The sequence below is a fragment of the Protobothrops mucrosquamatus genome, unplaced genomic scaffold, assembly GCF_001527695.2.
Source record: "Protobothrops mucrosquamatus isolate PMUCROS unplaced genomic scaffold, P.Mucros_1.0 scaffold_248, whole genome shotgun sequence".
Classification (NCBI taxonomy): domain Eukaryota; kingdom Metazoa; phylum Chordata; class Lepidosauria; order Squamata; family Viperidae; genus Protobothrops; species Protobothrops mucrosquamatus.
In genome coordinates this window covers 321,442-342,502 of record NW_015386324.1, presented here as the reverse complement: position 1 = coordinate 342,502, position 21,061 = coordinate 321,442, and the positions used below count along the sequence as shown (strand labels likewise).

General features: G+C 35.5%; 1 protein-coding gene across 1 annotated transcript in view; it reads left to right on the top strand.

Moving 5' to 3' along the window:
• FAM53B (family with sequence similarity 53 member B) overlaps window positions 1-21,061 on the top strand; it is a 73,562-nt gene that overhangs the window by 9,853 nt on the left and 42,648 nt on the right. The window contains exon 3 of the mRNA XM_015830705.1: window positions 17,687-18,465. Coding sequence (XP_015686191.1) covers window positions 17,687-18,465 — 779 coding nt within the window. The remainder of the gene's footprint in view (window positions 1-17,686; window positions 18,466-21,061) is intronic.

Sequence of the window (21,061 nt, the reverse complement as noted above, 5' to 3'; positions counted from 1 at the left end):
ATCAACCATTGTGACCGGTTAAGTTCGTGCCTGAAAGTCCTGCTTCAACAAGAAGAGCCTGCCACCCATCAATGCTGCATGAGTTCCGGTTGCAAGACATCTCACCGATCTCTAAAGGACATTACCGCAAGGCTGGACAAGGGGGGTTGTGGCTGGGAGGGCCTGGGCATTGGCGGCCTCTAAAGAGGTAGCGCTACACAAACAAAATGAAGGTTTTCTATTTAGAATAATAAGCTGTCAGGTTAGTAAAACAGTGATATCAGAACCGATTTTAGGTTAATAGTTTAACCTATTAATCACACGTAGTTGGAGAACTATTCAAATTCTTTTATTTAATTAAAACACTTAGAGCCTGGTACAGATGCATTTCTCTTCAAAAAATCATACAGTTTGTAGTATACATAGATTTGCAAAACAATGGGATAAAGGAATATTCCTGAACTTTGTTTTATGATTTATCTCATGGTTACTGTGAAATTGTGTGAATGCATCAATGCAGTGCGTGTTATCTCAGTTTGTAGAGCTTGGATTCATTGAATGAGTTTACCAAAAATGTAAATATTGCAGAATATACAGCCTCATGCTACATAACTAAGCTCCATTTCATGCTGAATGAACTAAATTATTAATGTATCTTAAATAGAAAAGTATATTTAGATAGATTTTTACTCCAAAAGCATTTTATTAAAATAAATTTGATAAAAATCAAAAAATCCAATTTAAATAAAAAAAATCTGATTTTTTAATTATTTTTTTTAAAAAACACCGATTATTATCCACCCTGTTAGTAATTAAATTTTACTTACTCACTGATATGTAATAAAAATTATAATTCTTCACATGCTCCAAGATTAATTTTTTGTAATATGGGGTATTTCAAAAGTATCCTTTATTCTGAATCTGCTTTTGCATTACTTATGTGTACTATAATTTATTAGGTCAAATGGAAGACCAATTCCTAGTCTTTAAAAGATAGCAGAACAGTCATTGTTTAACCGGTAGCCTTGTGCTGCTGCCAATAATGAGATACTGTGCTGGCATGTAAACCACCATCCATTTGACTAGAGAAATATATTGAAATTTATGATGGTTTGAAGTGTTGCTGATTGCTCTTGAAGAACTAGATGTTTTTTGAAAGATTAGTCCTGTATTGTAGTCTTTTATTTCTTATATGACTGAGCAATGACCTCTAGTACCAATTAAAATATTAGAAAGACTTTGAGGCAAACTGTTCTGTCACAAAAGCTGGTGCTTTGCAAACATTAGAATTAATTCTCAAGATTCCAGAAATGGAAGTTGCCTGAATAAAATGTGTATGATGTATCTGTTGGTTGGATGGGAGATTGTTTGCATATATGCACAATCTGAAGACCCAGGCTTCAGATTCAAGATATGAATTGAAGAATGGTTCTTCTTATGTTTCATATATATTAAAAAGAACAATAGTTCAAATATTAACAATATAGGTTAACATATGTTAATAAGATCTTTCCAACCAAGAAGCTGTATCATCTTTGGAATTGTAGTCCGACATCTTTAGGGAGCACTCCATTGGGCAAGGCTTAGTTATATTAGCTGATCTTGTTTGCTACAATAACCTGTTTCTAACACAACCCAATCTTCTTGCTGACCAGCTCCCCCTGTGCAATTGTCTTTGTTATGCCCAATCAAGAAGATCAAATCCAATTGGCACTATTTTTGTTTTTCTTTGTAATTGTAGGCATTTTTCCCAGTACTTTTTATTTTGGCTTTTAACTGGCCCAGATTAAGCAGCCAAGTCATTGTTGAAACTTGCTCAGATAGGTTCACTGCTGACAGCCACAGTGAATTTCAAACTGCTAGGCTATTTCCGATTAGATAATTATGTTCTTGTTTGCACAGAAGATTGAGACAAATACATCCTTTCAACTTTGGTTTTGGATTAGAAACTGAAGAAATAAAGTGCCTTATGGGACTTCTTTGAAACAGGGAGGGAACTTGGCTAGTTTTCTTGCTTTCTTGGTCAAGAGAAGTAGGGTGTCTTTAGAACTAATTGTCCATTTGGTTTTCAACGGAAGCAGAAAATGTAGGCACTACTAAAGCTGGTTAGTCCATTGAATAAAGTGATGGTCTTGAAGACCATATTGTGTAAATTGAATAGTAGTTGGACAGGACAACATTTCTCAAGCCCAAGCTCTCTCCCAACATGCTAGAGTACAACCACAGAGCTCTGGAAAGGAACTGGGCTGAGGAAGTTTGAGACAGATTGCTGTCTAGATCATTCTGCCTCTGAAACAAATTGAGAATGGTGACTCATGGTGAATTCTTACTGCATAAGCCATGGGAAAACTATTCTTTGATTCTGAAAGTCTTGCCAACTTGCCTGAAGGAGAAGGCTAGGCAGGCCTGGCACTATAAAAAATCTTTGTCTTAAGGAATACTGGTGCCTTTTTATAATACTCCTGTTTCATTCTTGCATGCTGTAGCTTTATTCAAAATTTAAAGAAAACTATATATCGTATTTTCCATCTTTATTTACAATATGTGAAGGCTTTCCTAAAATCTGAGCTAACAGAACAAATTTGCATTTAACTCATCAATAAAATGATGTGGGATTTCCTATTTTTGCAAAAACTATTTGTTTATAGGATTTATAATCAAGTCAATGCCTTGAATACTGGTCTGTAGTCATTCACCTCTTAGGTTTATAGCAGAACAAATATTTTTTTCTATCTTTAATGTTTTAATATCTGTCCTTTCTCATTCACTATAATCATTGCTTGCAGCTGTTGTTGAAACATGATCATGGAGAGCAAGGAACACATACAATATTGTATACTGTGCTTTATATAGAAAGTGGTCTGTATAAATGGTCCATTTGTATTATCTTTCTTATGGTCATAGCTATATGTTAAACAGTTAGAAAAAGATGTTGAACTAATGGCTGGATATCTTTCAGTCCAATCATATCTATTTTTAATTTGAAAGAAAACTAGTTATAAGTTTGCATATACTGCAACATTTAATATTTCACATAAATATCGCAAAGGTCCTCAGAATATCTGCTGATAACTCTATTCTGCTTCATTTTCAATGAATGTTTAAACAGGCCACAGCAGCCCACGATCCTTAACAGGATTAAGAATATTTTTACTTTTTAGATATTTTGAAGTAAATACTTGTTGGCTTCAAGAAAGTAAAATTTGTTCTGAATTTTTGCTTTGCTGGAAAAGGGTTAAGAAATATATTGTTAAGAACTGAGCAAGAACAGTTTTATGTTAGTTGGGTTAGTAGCTCCTGAGTCATGGACATGAGATATTTTTTCCTATTTTATTTTCTTCTACTATCAATATTTCATCCTACCTTTAATAAGAATTACAAATGTAGCAAGACAATCAGTGAAGAAAATTAACTTACTTTGATGGTTTGGCAGTTAGCCTTTTTAATGTTCATCTAATGAATGTTATTAAAAACTTTGTTTAATTAACCCCCACTCAAACATTAAAGCTCGACTTTCATCAAAAAATAATATTTAGAGTAATTAGCAGTCAATTGCAGTAAGAAAAGCTGCATTAGAACTTGCACTAGCTGCCAAGTTGTTTCTGAGGGAAATAAAAACTTTTGAAAGAGCACCTCTTTAAAGCAGCATTAGGACGGCTAGAAGTTCTCATTTCTTGTGTCATTCTTTGCTTGAATGATGGAAGCCTAGTCTAATGCAAAAAAAGAGAGCAAGATATCATTTCCAAGTGGAAATTATGGACTTATTTAGCTTTAGAGTGCAGCCAATATCTGACTTACATCTTTAACTGAATCCATCTGTTCTGTTGCTTACGTTATAAAGAAGGAGTGATTTCAAGAGAATGTGAGAAGTAATCAGGAAAACTCATCAGTCCCATCTCAGTTTTGGGAAAAAATAGATCAGATCTGGAACAGAGATGAATAAAAACATTTAGGAAAAAATAGATTATCATAGTAATAAAAATACCTTGTGGAACTAAATAATTGCTAATTTGCTGTTGCATAGAGATAATGCTGATCTTAAAAGCACTTAATCTCTTTCCTTATTGAAAAAGGGATAAAATTAATATGTACCATTTTATGAAATCCTACTTGAAATTTAAAAAAGTAAAATAATAGAAACACATTTAGTCCGAGAAGTTTTTCTTACACGAGTTTATATTTGGTGACATGTAGCTGGGATTTTTCTATCACTGTTTACCCATAGTTACTTATTCAATGAATTTGTAAAGATGAGACATTACAATATAATTACAAATATATTTTATATTTACAAATACATTACTTTCTATGTGAAATTTATTTTTGTGAGTTTTAAAAGAGTCAGAAGAAAAGAAAGTGTTGCTAGATGCAAAATGATAGAATCAAATTAACATTTATAAGCACACTTCAACAATGACCCGCCAAATGTAGTTCCCTAGCCGACCGGACCCACAACATGCTCTTTCTGCTTGATCTGGTAGGATGGTTAGATGTAATCAAGAGAGGCAGTCTCTCAGATAACTCAGTCCCGTGTCATGTAGGAGTTTAAAGCAGGAGTCCCCAACCCACTGGGAACTGGACTGCACAAGTGGTGAGCAAGTACGCAAGCATGGAAAACCATCCCCTTTCCCGCCCCCTGCCAGTCCACAGAGCCAGAAAGGTTGGGGGCCGCTGCTTTTAAAGGTCAAAAACAGAACCTTGCTTTGGTCCCAGAAATAGACTGGTAGCCAAGGCAGTTCACAAAGCAGAGGTGTAACATGTGTTCTTCTTGAAATATAATTGCCTGCGCTGCTGCATTTTGAACCAGATGAAGCTTCCAGATACGGTACACGTCAAGGACATGTAGAGCCTGTTGCCCATGTAGAGCACATTACAGTAATCCAACCAGGAGGTGATGAGAGCATGAGTGACCATGAATAGAGTTCCTTAATCTAGGAACAGGTACAACTGGCATACAATATGAAGTGAGCAAAGGTCCTCCTAGCCATGAATGCCACCTGTTCTTCTTGGGTATTGATTAAATATTTATCCATCATTCTCCTGTGATGTTGGGTTTATTTTTTTCCTTTAAATATATGTTTTCTATGTGCTGACAATTCAGAGCAGATGTTTTCCAGAACATTAATCCAACCATGCTTAGAGATTTTGGAAAAAGATCTTCACCAAAAGGAAAAAAAACCCAATTCTTTCCAAACATTTAGATTTCCGAGTTCATCAGGAAAAACAGCATTGGCAGATGTTGAATAATCAAGGCCAACCAAAGATTTTACCACTGTGCTCAACTACAGAGAATATTTGACTGTTTAAATGTTCTTTGTATTTCTAAAAATTGCAGAAAGGATCCAGGTTTTTTTGGGGGGTGCAATTTTCCTCCCTCCTGCGTTTTGTGTGTATGTTATAAAGTAATGTTGTCATCCTCTTTTAATTTTGGTTTTCCCCATATTTAGTTTTCTATTGGTAGCAATAGCAATAAACTGGGAATGTATAAAGAGGAGTTGTAACTAGTTTTATTTTCTATATACCAGATTACACAAGAAAATACAAATGGTAATTCCATTATAGGCCTTCAGTCCAACAACTGGAATGTGCTAGTTAGCTGGCAGTCTTCTTGCATGTATCTAGGATATTTCCTGGAATTTACACCCAGTATGATCTTTGACCCAGCACATAGGAGGGTATTAGACTGGGAAGACTGACTGGGAATTCTGGGAGTTGAAAGCCATGCATCTTCAAGCTCCCAAGATTGAGAAACACTATACTTGAGCAATCACCCTTTTTTCTCTCATTAACAGTCAAGTTTCTGTACTTTGGTGGGCATGGTTAATCTTCTTTGGGTGGGGAGGAGAAGTTTAATGTTTCTCTTGTTAAAAGATTTAAACTGCTGTGAATGTTGAAGTTCCCATAATGCTCTGCTTCTTTAGAGTTGTTTCTCAGCAACCCCATTTGGCTCCATTTTTGGCAACTTTGGACAACTCAGTTTAGACATAAATAAAATATAAAACACAATATTAAATTATCACAGAGAACTCATATTTATTTTCAATTAAAAAATGAATTATCACAATTATAAACTGTTTTTTTTGTACAGAAGATTTAAAAAATAGGCAATTTTGGAGAAACAAAGGATTTCCATTTGTGTGAAAGCTACACACAATACTGTGTGCTTTATAGGTAGTCCTCCACTTATGACCACAATAGAGCCTGGAATTTTGTTCATTAGTCATTGAAGTTATACGTCGAAGAACCACCTGATCAGACTCAATATGACCCTTTGTATGACAGTTGTAAAGAGATTCAACATGGTTGCTAAGCAAAGTGCATGGTCGTTAAGTGAACCCAGCATATCTAGTGGCCAGAAACATGCAAAAACACTGCCAGAAACTGGCAAAATGTCACAAATCTGTCATGTGACCATGGGGCACTGTAACTGGTCATAAATGTGAACCAGTTGCCAAGTGCCTCAAATATGATCATATGATTGCAGGCAGGGGTGTGGTAAGGCAATCATAACTTTGAGGACAAATTGTAAACAGCCTTTTAAAAGTCTGTCATAAGTTCAAACAATCAATACCCCAATCAAGCAACTGCCAAACAAGCTAATAGTGAACAGCCCAACCAAAGAGTCTCCAAAACCACTCCCACCAACACTGACAGGGCAAGCCACTGGAATACAAATGGAGAACAAGCCTCATTCCTTATTAACACTGATGATGTTATCTAGTTTGGGTAATTAAACATCTGCAAGAAAACAACCAAGCTCCAAGGGCCCCTCATCTTCAACCCTGCCAGAAATATTGTCCTTTATTGAACTAGTCATTGTTGAGGGCTACTTGTATTCTGGAAAGATAAAAAATATATGCTTTTATTCCTTTCTCTTGCAAATGCACTACCCACATGTCTTTCTTATTTTTAAGTGCACCAAACGAGAAAGAAATCCTTGTATTTAAGACATCTTTTATTGATGTAGCTAAACATATTCCTTAGTGAGAAGCTGTTTGTTGTAAATAAATAGAAGAAACAATGTGAAGGCCACTGGTTTCCACCATGCATATTATTTACATGATGTAGATTTATGCTTGATGAATTAGATGTAAGTGCTTCACAGATGTATGATAAAACATTGGCTAAAAAAACCCCTTGTTCTATGTGTCATGCTCAAAAGCATACCCATATTTCAAAATATTTAAAGCCCATAATTATGTGATGTACTGCCATACACTTTTTTAAGTTGTTACAAAGATGAAGTCTTCAGCAAACATAATCCATGAAGTTTATACTGTATTTACAAAGGAAGCACTTGAAACAAAAGATTGTGGATGTTTTTACTGGTTTATCAAATTTCTACACCACCCATCTCACCCAAATGACTCTGGGCAGTTTATCCTAACAGTTTGGTAAAAAGAATAAATTGGAAAACAGAATTAAGATCAAAGGTGGAGGAAGCTCCCTCAATCCATCAACCATCCCATGGCTGCATAGCACTTGTAGAGCCCTATGCCAATTGGGGGCCCAGTCCATTGTAGATATGATTGCATAGCACTTGTGCCCAGCTTATTTATTTATTTGTTTGTTTGTTTGTTTATTTATTTATTTATTTATTAAATTTATATACCGCCCTATCTCCCTTGCGGGACTCAGGGCGGTGAACAGGCGATACTAAAAACCACAATAATAAATAAATAGCTTCAATTCATATACCAGTTATCCTCCTTTCTTGGAAAAGCTAGATCTAGCGTACGTTGTCCATGCTTTCATATATACTGTAATTGCTGTACCTCACCCTCGAAGCATGTTTAGAACTTGGGTTAGTGCAAAAGGCAATCATTGGTTTGCTTTTTAATTCTTGCTTCGTTGTATCATAAGCTTATCTTGCCTTTATTTTATAGGCTAACAGTTGTTTTCACACAGTTCAAAGTGCTGTTTTTCTTTACAGTATCTTATATTTTTATACTTTTTAAAACTATCCTTGGCTTTTTAAAGCTTATAGTTGACAAAAATATGGTATGTATATTCATAAATAAAATCAGTGCAAATCAGTGATGAAGTTATGCCAGATTATTGTACAGAGGGACAATTTAAAAAGAAAATATAGAATTAAATAAATGAAGAAACCTCTTTTCCTCTCTGTTGGTAAAGATTGGCATAGTTCAGAGACTGCATTATCAAAGGTCTCCATCCTGTGGGTAGAAAGGCCTTGTTCAAGTTTTAATTTGTAAATCATCTTCCAGGTACTTACTGGGTTGAAAGGTGACTCGGAAATTATTTTGTTAACAAATACAATATAAATAAGGCTCCAGGATCCTGTTATTATTGGCTATAACTAGTGTGAGATTTTTGCTTATCATTTAAAGAGGAAGATGGAGGATCTGATGTAAGCAGGATGAACTAGTTTAAATCAACATGACTAATGAATGAAATAAAATACTAAAGAAGAAGGCCAAATAAAATAATGAAATAGATTCTAGTTTTTCATATTAAAGGAGATAATAGTATATTTTTCCAAGTGCCAGTATATGTCATTTGATTATTTTAACAATTTAAATATAATGCTTTCCATTATACATTATAGTTTTACAAAGGTTTTATAGTTTTTGGATCATGTAACCCAAATGGATGACATGCAGTTTTAACTGTTGAACATTACAAGTAATCCTTGATATACAACTATTATTAGGATCACAACTCTAATCACTAAGTAATGCAGTCATTCAGAGAGTCACTGCCAATTTTACAGTTTTATTTACTGTGGTCATTAGGCAAATCATGTGATTGTTAAGCAAATCCCTTCTTCCCCGTTTGACTTTGTTTGTTGGAAACCCCTTGGAAAAGTCGCAAATGGCCATCACATGACCCTGGGATGCTGCGTTCAGTGTAAATACATGCTGGTTGCAAGGTGCCCAAATTGCCATCACATCACCACAGGGACACTGCAACCATTGTAAGTGCGAGGACCACTTGTAAGTCACTTTTTTTCAGCCCATTGTAACGTATTTATTAAACAAATTTATATAAGCCACCCAACTCACACAGGGGTGATTCATGATACCTTGAAAACATGAAACATGCTGACTATAATTTTCATTTCATTTTCTGTTTTTTAACTTTAATTTAAATCTATTAGCACTTTCTAACCGTAGATACCCTAATGCAGTATGCGCCAATTTCTTTTTTTTAAAAAAATAAAATTTTATTAATTTTTATAATTAAACAATAAGTAATATGATGCATTTGTTTACACAAACAGAAAAAACAATACAAATCAATACATTATCGGAAACGCTCGGCAGTCCCCACCTTGCCTCCGCCCTCATCGACAACCCCCTCCCCTCTAGCCCACAACCTCTCCTCCTTCCTCCTTCCCATTTCTGCATCCCCCCTCTTCCTGACCACCTCCTCGAGTGCAATTTGGGATACCAGCCGAGCATCTCCTCTTATCAATACAATTATTATTTACCTATAGCATATGAATACATCAATTTTTTAATACCCCTAATCCCCTTCCCCCACCGAGCTTCCCGGAACCAAATACAGGATTGAAACACATCATTCCAAATCTAAATTACAATTTAACTAAACAAATATAATGCTATCAGTATATACCTACTTTAACTCTAATAAGGCAATTAAATTAATTAAAATTAATTAAAAACCAATATATCTACTCAAAAACTATATAACATTTAATCACTCCATACTTTCTCTAAATATAATCTATCCACCTTCAACATTTAAAATTTACATAATTTTTTCTTACATTTTACACTTAAATTTTTCCTTCACTTTCTTCCTTCTCCAGTCTATACTTTCAATAAAATCTTAAGTCAATACTTCCTGCTTACAGCTGGAAAAATAAAATAAAATCCCAATCTTAATTTTTTACATCTTTCAAAAAAAAAAAACAAAAAGCTATCAGTTCTTTACAAACATATAATAAACTAATTTCTTCCATTTCCATAATAAAGTCTCACTTCCCGCGTTTATCCATCTTTTGGCTTACAAAGCTTGCTAAGCATTCCCTGCATGTCTGGCTGCAGATCTCTTTGGCCTCGCCCCTCCCACTGACTCCGAAGGCTGTGGATATGTTATAGAGACTGTTTCTTTTTGTTGCTCTCTCTCTTTACGCCTATAAGCAGCACGGGTCATCCTTTGCTCCTTCTGAGGATCTTCTACCGATAATGACATGGCCCCAGGCAATTCCACAACAAGTTGCTCCATCAGATCTTCCTGTGCTTTAGATGTCGATGATGGTGACATATCAGCTTTCAGGACCGACAAATAAAAATCTTTAGCTTTTTGAACTGAGTTTAATCTGTGTCTGGTCCCTGCAAAATTTAATATAATACCCAAAGGAATTTCCCATCTGAAAGGTATCTGCCGCTTCTTTTAACTCCTGAGTCAAAAATGTAAAGTCCTTTCTTCTTCTTAAAATCTTAGAAGGTATTTCTTTTAAAAGTATAATATCTTGTGCGGCAATTTGAAATCTCTGCTGATAAAAGAGCTGTATAATTTCATTACGACGTATTCTTGTGGTAAAATAAACAACCACATCTCTAGGTAGGTTTCTTTGACGTGCGACCCAGGAATTCACTCTAAAATTTTTTTCTATTTTTCCACAGATCACCTCTGGGTTGCAATTCAATACCAGGGCCAAAGCTCTAACAACTTCCTCCTTAAGTTTCTCTTGTGGGTCCTCTTTAAGACCCCTGATTCTCAGAGCAAATTCCAATTGTTTATATTGTAACATTACCATGTCATTTTGAAAGGTTTCCACTCCTTCCTCTACCTTTTCAAGTCTATCCTCCATTCCTTCCATTTTCTCCACTAATTCATCCACTCATCCCTCTACACGATCAATATAAGCTGCAAGTCCTTGAAAAATATGTGATAAATTTTCACAAAGTTCCTGATTTTTCTTATCCAAAAGTTCTTTTTGTTTCAGAGTCTGCAATGAGGACTTGGCTAAGGCCTCTTGTAAATCTTTAAGTGTAATGGAGGGAGGAGGTGTTGGTGGGGGAGATCTAGGTTTTTGTTGTGGAGTTTGCACCACAGGAGAAGAAATAGCTGTTTTAGACAACACAGGAACAGTACGTTTTGAAGCCATTCTGCCAATTTTATTTTTTTTTAAATCACCACAGCAAGTATAAACTTAAAAAGCTTGACTTTAAATAAAGAAAAATTAAAATTCTTTAAAGTACATCCACAACTGGAAAGAAAGTGAAAGTTTTCCTTTTGTTAAAAAGAAGAAATGCTTCCGCGGCCATTTTCTTGTCACTTTCACTTGTAGCAAGTAACAAAAATCCCAATAAAATCTTCGAGTTAAAGTCACATTTTAACTGAGATAAAAATCTCCTGACAGGTTAAGTCTGTTTCAAAAGTTACTCACAAGCAGATACAATGTAACAGCAGTGGCGGCGACGTCTGGCTTCGCTCCGAGGAACGAAGACACACCGAGCTGCGGAGAAGAGGTCCGGACTCCAGGGGAGTTCTCACCTTCATCCCCCCAGGATCGCTCCTGGGGGGACTAGGGAACTCAACCCCTATCCAGACCAAACTCACTTTCTCCCCTTCGCCCGGGGAGAAAGTTCCGAGCCGCAAAACAGCTGATCCGCGCTGTTTTGACGGCTTTGATGCAGTCCTGGGCTGGAGGCTGAAGAAAAAGCCTCCTTCGGTGGCGCCTCGCTACCGGAAACCCCCAGTATGTGCCAATTTCTGAACTAATCGGATGGTTTGGCATTTTGTAGAGCAAACCACAGTAACATACTTCAGATTAAGTTTTCAGGTATTTTGTTGATCTCATGTATTTGAAGAGCTGTTTTGTAGTTCCACATTATTCTAATTTCAGATGATAGTTTTTATGACTGAGGTCACATAGTCACTTCCTCGAAGTAAGGTAAATCAAGTTATAAATTGTTTTACAGCTTTTTACCCTGCCCTCTTCAGGCCACTGCTGTTTGCAGAGATATTTTCAGCTGCATGTTTTAGACAATTTACATAATCCAATAGTTTTCTTTAGCTAAATGCTTATTTTAAAAGTCTTCAGTTTTCCTCCCATATGAGTTTAACTTCTGAATCTCACGGTGGATTTACATTATTATTTCTAGTAATCTATCTTTTCATTTGACTGCTTATCATTAATTCTAATCAAGGTTTGACATTAGTTCTCTATCACTGATTTTTCTTTCAAACTGTTCAGAGAACGACTGTTTATTTTCTTCCAATATTAGGATCAATTGAGAATCACCAAGTAGTATCATGGTGATGTAAAAGCATCCACAGTTGTGTAGAAAGTACATCATATTCAAAGAACAGTATTTTGATTTTGTTCCTTTTAGATGCATTTATGTCACATTTTTCTTTTCATATTGAGGAAGTCTTAAATTATTTTTTTAACTATGTATAGATGTGATTGTGTGAATAATATCTATTACTTCATGGCAACAGACTGATTTAGTTCGGAAAAGAAGGAGATAGAGATAAATATATCACATTTGTATAGCTGCCCATATTAGAACTGTTCAGTGCAGCTTACAACCAATAAAATAATATAAAACAGTATAAACATCATGGGAATCAGACACTCCCATGAATCATTATTTGATTAGTCTATATAGTCATGGGATTGGTCACTGCTGACATAAGTTGTTCAGGCTACCATTCTTTTGCTCCAGGTACCGGTCCTAAGGCCCTAGGACCACAAGCCATTTGTGGGTATATTTCAAAAATTAAAATCATTTAGCTGTCTGCATTTATACTACACGTTTTACCAAGTTTCTAGTACCTAATTAAAATAATTATGTCAGCAAAAAGTCCAGAAATTGTAGTCTACAAAAGGCAGACATGTCAGACTCGTGACATTGTGCGACATATCGAAGCTTTTTCCTCATTGCTGGCAATGGGGTAGGTGCGGTTTCGTCATGACGCATCCGGCCTGCAGGCTGGCAGTTTGACACCCCTGACATAAGGCTTCAAAACAAAACATCTAAGCAGTGGTTTTAAAGGTCAGCCAATACCAAGCATAGAAACTTTTTTCATATTTGATGTCAAGGCTATCGGCTTTTGAGAAAATGATTAAAGAAGAAAGCATGGGATGAGCACATAAAGATTGTAGGAAAGGACACAAGTTCTGTTTTGGTGCCTGATTATGAGGGGAAATTATTAAAAAATAAAATGGAGACCTTATAGTGATGCAGTTTGAGTATGATAGTGCATGCACTGTGAACTGTTCCTGAACGACAAAGAAGGAAAAAAGATTATTTCCTCTTGCAAGCAATGCTAACAGAATAATCTTTTTTCTGGCCTTTGAATTGTTGCCATCTATTGCTTTGCAAGCTTTTCCCCTAATAAATATTCATAATAGATACCCACACATCACTAAGAACAGAATTTCCCCTTATTAAAACCTTCATCACTCAAGTCTTTGAAACTGAATCCACCATATGTACACCACCATATCATTCTGCTTAAATAGCCCTTTCATTCATCCAAATTGTTAAGATACTTTATTGGAACACAATTAAATTTGCACTCTAGCGCTTTGAGATTGATTGTAAGCTTTAATAATGTATGGACTTAAAAAATGTTCTCAGTGCTATAATCCCAGTATTTTTGCTTCATGCTGAATAAGATATTAAATGGCCATTCAAATATGGCTAAAACTATATTTCATGCATAAGCAGTTTCAGTTCCAATCTTCTGATTTCCTTTGTCTCTTAGAAGAGAGAAAAAAGTAGAAGAAAAAAACCATCACTTCTGATAATAGTACAGAATCTGTTGCTTTTCTCTGCTTCTGTTCTCACGGTTTGTTTCTTAACAAAGCTACTGTCAGCTGAATTGAAGTCAGAACTTTAATAACTGTCAACCGCAGCAGATGTAGGTGAGATCTTGAAATGAATAAGTAGCCCATGCCAGCTTACAATGAATCTATAATTCTAGATGATTTTATTTTTATCTAAAAAGTCTGAAGTACATCTCATAGGAAAAATCCATATTCAGGATTTTTTTGCTCTCTGACCCATATTCTATCAACACAATGATGTATCTTTAAGATCACAGTGATTTAAAAGAAGTTCTTGGATGGGCCATTGCATGAACTGGCTGAGATCCATGGAATAATAATAGCAGTATATATTTAAGGTGAATGTTTTTTACCCAATGGGAAAAATATTTTTCCCCCTAAATTCAAATGCTAAGTATGAGCAAAACATAAGTAGAATATAATATAGTGGTTTGTTTGGACATAATACTTAAACTTATGATTTAACTATTGATCTCTGAAAGAAATACAGAACTAAATAATTCTGTATTAATTACAGAGTAGTTATTAATAATATAGTTAGATTTGATAAGGACTACGATGTATGATAGGAATTACTACTTTTTCTAATGACCTAGAATAATTCAGAAGCTTCCTGTGTCTATTTTTTTTCTCCAGTATTTCTAATAGCCTAAATCAGGGGTCCTCAACCTTGGCAACTTTAAGACTTGGGGACTTCAATTTCCAGAATTGAATTTGCCGGCTGAGGAATTCTGGGAGTTGAAGTCCCCAAGTCTTAAAGTTGCCAAGGTTGAGGACCCCTGGCCTAGATAGTAATTTGTACATTTATTACACTATTCTGATCAGGAGAATGAGCACTGCAATCCCAGTAAATTGATTTACTTGAGGGCTAGTACGGTGGGTTTTTTCCCTTTTACTGAACATTATAGATTTTATTTAGATTTCACTTAAGACAAGCTTTTTCATAGGCAGGTGAAAACTATTTTGATTGATGCTTCAGAGTTCTGAAAAGAATTAACATCAGAGTTCTCTCTTTCTGAAAAATCTTACACTGTATTTTCATTTACTGAATTCCAAGATGTTTTCATATGCCATCTAACCAAATGATCAAATAATAATAATATAAAGAACTAGGCAACTTTGCCAATATAGCTGCGGAAGAGTGAATACAGGTAGTTCTCGACTTACAACAATTCATTTAGTGACTGTTCGAAGTTACGGCACTGAAAAAAGTGACTTATGATCATTTTTCACACTTATGACCATTGAAGCATCTTCATGGTCACGTGATCAAAATTCAGTCGCTTGGCAGCTGACTCATATTTATGACGGTTGCAGTGTCATGGGGTCATATGATCACATTTTGCGGCCTTCTAACAAGCAAAGTGAATGGGGAATCCAGATTCACTTAGCAACCATCTTATTAATGTAACAATTGCAGTGATTCACTTAACGACTGTGGCAAGAAAAGTCATAAAATGGGGCAAAACTCAACAAATGTCTCACTTAGCAACAGAAATGTTGGGATCAATTGTGGTGGTAAGTCGAAGAATACCTGTAATGTGGGCATGATTTATCTATTGTATAAATCATCTAGAAATGTTGTAAATACCGATACTGTACTCTCTCATGTAAAGTTATTAAGGCTTTTGTAAAATGGGAAAACTAGACCCCAGACCCAAAGCAACTTGCTAGCACAACTGATTTCTGTTTTTGTTCCCTTTTGTCTGGTGTCCTGACCTCTGAATGTTCTTTTGGCTGTCACTAATACAGCAGGAAAATTATCCATGGAGATTCTCAATCATCCAGGTCATAGTGGTCCCAAAGGTGCTTTTCAAAAGGCAATTGGAGTTTCTTGTCTTCCTTGAAAATATTTTGCTTCTTACCCAGAACTGAAGAAGCTTCTTGGATGAGAAGTGAAATGTTTTCAAGGGAAAAAACCAAGAAAATGCAGTTGCCTTTTGAAAAGCACCTTTGGCACAGAAGGAAAGTGTTTCTCAGCCTTAGCGAGTTTAAGATGTGTAGAGGTCAACTCCCAGAATTCCCTCAGCCAGCAAATCCACACATCTTAAAGTTCCTGAGGTTGAGAAACACTACACCAGGATAAACAGTGGTACCTCAGTTTAGATGTAATTGTTTACTGGGTATTACTGGTTTTATATGGCGTTCTTAAAAGTGAAAAAATAAAACAAGTTACAATTCAAAATAGTATAGAGAAGGGCATCTAGAAATGATCTTAGTATTTTGTTTGGATTGTATAATCATCCAACTGAAGATGGCAATTAACCATTGCCATTAACCATTGATTTTGAGCATTGGTGTATTGTTGAAATATGCTGTTGATTCATATAGAGGTTGTTTGTTTTTCCCAAATTCATTCCTTGTCCTCATTTTTTATTCTCTTGCATAAAAATTCCCCAGTAACTGTTCATTTTATCTTTAATGATAACATTTTTAGCCTATTTTGTTATTACTAAAAACAATTTTAGTAAGAAGACCTGGCTCTGCTTGGGGCCCTAATGGGAATACCACACTGGAGGTGGTTGATCAACTATTAGCAGCTCCCCCTCCCCCTCCTATACATGCTGCTCCTTTCCTCTCTATCTTTTAGTCTTAGTTGTAATCTGTATTTTCATAATCTGTATTTTCATTGTGATTTTATACATTGGTATATCTACTTATAGTTTCATTTGGTGTTGTAAGCCACTCAGAGTCACCTTGCAACAAGATTGGCAGCAAACAAGTTTAATAAATAAATTTCCAATTTATAAAGGCCCAAAATGCTTCCATTCCCCTTGCAATTTATATGGAAATCGTGTAGATTAAAAATGGCATCTATGGTTCTTCATTTCATGTTCCCATAGGAACAAAATGTCATTTCTCATCTTTCTCAGAATGAAATAGAATCACATAGCAAAACCCTGCCAGGGAAACCAGCAGCCTGGAACTTGAAACCACTGCCGACTTTCTCACTTGTAGCAGCAGATGGGAGTGAGAATTGGAACAAAAAAGTTAGACTTGTGGAAGATGATGTTCATAGGCTGAAAGCACTCTGGATCCCAGGTGTAAGCACAGGGAACTGACAAATGGATGCAACATGTTCCAAATGTCGTTTGTCAAAAGTTGTTCAACTTCTGTCATACCCAGCACTTTGGTGTTTCTTTTCATTGTTTTTTGCGGCTCTTGGTCTCAGATAATTAACTTGTGTCATGCTCCATTTTAAATCAATAACCTATGAAAACAAATCCTAGGGATTAATCCTAAAGAGACCCTGGAGACTTTTCTTGTAATGTATTGTGCTTTTCAATGATATGGAGGATAAGGGATAAATAGCACTAATGAATGTATATTATTGGATGGCAAATATAAATGGATACTTCTGGCTGAAAGGCTTTGTCACTGTGATTCTGGAGAGGTGGAAACCTCTGGACATGTCTTTCTTTGCTGGTCTTTTTATGGTGACATTTGAACAAAATTTATTTTCCTGATAATTAATAGGTACTGTATCCTGTTCATTCTGACACAGTTTTTCTTCAGTAGTTGCTTAAAGACGAAGAGATGGTAGTCATAGCGCAGGTAGCTAGATTCTGTGCAGCAGCACTAAAAATTTGCCAAAACCTGATGAATTATAACTATTTTATTCAATTAATGTACTAAATCTTTTGATATTATCACCCTGTTGTACTTCAGTACCTAATAACTATAGGCCTTCACAATTTAAGGATTAATATTACATTATAGCTTAGGCTGTTTTCTTATTTAGTGCAACTGATAGATAGGCTGCCAAATTATGATTTCAACATAGATTTGTTGTTTGTTGCTGTTTTATTCTGATTAGATACTCTTTGAGCATTTTTAATTGTACTGGTCTTTGACTGTAATAAATATTTGATTGATTGATTGATTGTATATTATCTTATCCTTTAAAACTAGAAAATGACAGATGGAGAGATCTCAGCAGGAAATACCCCCTTCAGGTCGAACAGCCAAGTGCCAACATTTGGGACTGCTTGTCTGACAAAAGTGATGAAAGCTCCTTATGGCAGAGAGAGCCAGCTAATGCATGCGCAGTAACCAACTTGATCAAGGATCTCAGCCTTAGTGACCGTAATGGCAACCCTTCAGCACCTCCCAGCAAACGCCAGTGCCGATCACTCTCTTTTTCCGATGAGATGTCTAGTTGCCGGGCTTCATGGAGGCCCATTGGATCAAAGGTCTGGACTCCTGTAGAAAAGAGACGCTGCTATAGCGGGGGAAGCGTGCAGCGTTACTCCAATGGATTCACAACCATGCAGAGAAGTTCAAGCTTTAGCCTTCCTTCCAGGTCATGTACTCTCTCCTCATCATATGACCAGATGGGATTTAGCAATAGATTTGGATGTCAGCCATGCCAAGGAATGAGAAAGTCAGCCACTTATGGACAGACAAGTGATATTTGGGGTAATGATCATTGCTCTTCTGAGAGTGGTAGGGTTGACATCCAGCGATCTCTCTCTTGTTCCCATGATCAAATTTCCTTTTCGGAAAATTGTCTGCCCTCAGCAAACAGCACACCTGCCTCAACACCAGAGTTGACAAGGCGCTCCAATGGGCTTTCTCGAAGTCGGTCTCAACCATGTGTCCTTAATGACAAGAAAGTTGGAATTAAGCGAAGACGACCTGAAGAGATAAAGGAACAAAGACCTTCATTGGACCTTGTCAAGATGACACAGGTAAGAATTTATTATCTCACACCAGGAATAGCATGGTTAGACCTGACATTTACAAAACAACTAAGGGATTTGTTTATGCATAGAAGTCTGTACTGTGTTGACATTGTTAGCAATAAAACTCAAAAAGCTGAATAGTTTCTTTATCTAGTTTTACTTCTTTACCTAATTCCACATTTTCTTTCTGTGCATGGGTCAAAATTCACGGTTACTGTAATTAATATTTCCTCTAACTCCCCTGAGTTTGAAGACTATTTTCATTTTTATTCAGAACAATGTTCTTCAGCAACTTAATTCACTTTATAATGTAACTTTTAAATAAATTTAACATTTCTTACAATTCAGCATTATCGAAACTGAGTTGTTTTCCTCTCGGAAGAAAGATATTGGCAATTTTTTTTGACCATATATAAAACTGCTAAAGAATTGCTTATATACTGTGGAAAGTGGAGGAAACCTCAAAGGCACCGGTGTTCACCTATTTTCTGTTTTGAATTCTCTAAACTAGGGAGTTCATTGTCTAATGAGCTTTGACTTCAGAGTCACAACTTCTGTAATTTTCCACTTTGTTATTGCTCTTCTTTTCAGCAGCAGTACTTTCCTGTTCACTCAGGAATCCAAAGAGCTGAACAGATAAGCAATCTGAACTATATATCAGAGGATGTGATACCCATACATTTTTACTTTTAGTAAATACTTGAAAAAAATAGTTTTAAAAAAGTGTGTGCTACCTAACTGAGCTGTAAGAACTCTTAAAGCATGCCAAGTCCCTTTTATTCTCGTATCTAATAACTAAAGCATTATGATTCAGCCGTTCTGTTATTAATTTTATAAGCTTATGCTACTTAATAAAATATCGGCAACTTTTGTATAGTCAGAGATAAATCAGGCGTGAAAAGTAGCTTCCCACCAGCAGTGCATTAATTTTGCTTTTGTATCAGAATTCCAGTTTTGCTACCATGACATGTTTATGCCCTGACCCCCATAGTCATAAGGCTGGAAACACTGCCTATAGGCATGTAAAACAGCCGTACATCTCCAGGAGGCTTTGTTCTTAACTGCCTTGAATTGTATATCATTTTGGTATTTCTTCCAAATAAAATATGCTGCACTAAATGTTCCTATAGTTTTGTTAAGAGCCTATTTCTTCACCAAGTGCTCCTTTTTGTTTTTTGGGGGTTTTTTCCCCTTTACTTTATCTGATTGAAATATCCCTTGACAGAAGGAACTTTTCTCCCCTCCTTTCTGTGATGTATTTTATATACCCTTGGCTGATTGAAAAAGTTGATCTGCTTTTGTTTAAACTTTTTATTCCCTAATGAAGTTTGGTAAATAAAAAGGGTAAGGAAATAACATGCATGGGTGACTTCAGAGGCAAATATTACTTTAAACTGCTTTGGAATTAAATTCCTGCTTGAAAATGTGTGAACTGTAATATGCTAATTTACTTTTATTAGCCAATAAACTAGATACTGTAAGTAGTAAAAATAAAGACTTATTATACTTTTAGGAGTCCCAAGTTGAAATTCTACTACTTGGACTTCCCAGAAGCTTTTTACTCTCTTGTACTTGCAGTAATCTTTAAAAAAAATACAGTTCTTTGTGTCTATATCCAGGAATATTTGGGTATTCAAGGAAGTAGGAGCCAGAAAGGGATCTCTAAATAAAACACATTTTTCTATTACTTAATTCTTTTTAACCAGCAGGAGCTAAATATATCTTGCACATATTCAGCAGAGCATAGGGGACTTTCAGTTGCTTTATTGGGATAAGAAGATTAAGATTAAGAGTGAAAAAGTATGCCTTTGAAGTTGCTCTGGGATAGGAAAATATACAACAAAACCTATATATTACCAAGAAAGAATAAAGGTAAGACAGTGATAAACTTGATCTGCTGTTATATTTACCTCCAAGAAGATTGCTAGAACTATAAGGTAAATATTCGGTATAGATCTAATCTGCAAATTGAACTTAGATCCCAGTGTTGTCAGTGAGATAATTTAAACGATGTTGGTATCAAAGGAAGAACAAAGTTTACAAAAAGGCACTCTAATCCCAATTATTTAAGAATCATTGATAATTTAAATGACTTTCTCAAGTGTCAGTGTAAGTTTCCTTAAAGAAATCAGCAAATTTATCTTACTCTTCATATATTGCACTAGCAACCTTAACATTGCTTTATAGTTTAGCAGCTATGAGTCAGTTCATGTCCTTTGGTCATGTGTTTAAAGTCTCTTTCTCTCTCTCTGTTAATTAAAATGTAGTCAGTGACTGGACAAGTTTAAACCTTATTCCGACCAGTTAATTGCTTTAACATTTTTATTTTATTTTCTATAGAGCTGCATTATTTGATTGAGCAAACATATATAGAAAGATATAGCCATCCTTTTGTATCCATGTTATTTTGATCAAATGCAGAGCTACCTTTTGTGCAGTTCATTTAAAACAATGCCAATAAACACTTCATGTTTTTCTTACCTCTTGAATATGTAAATTTAAGTCAAATTTAATCATTCAAGATAGAAATACTTCCAAATAATGGACCATTCATGGTTTAAAGTTGGATAAGCCGAGAATAATGAATAGTTGCATTTATTTA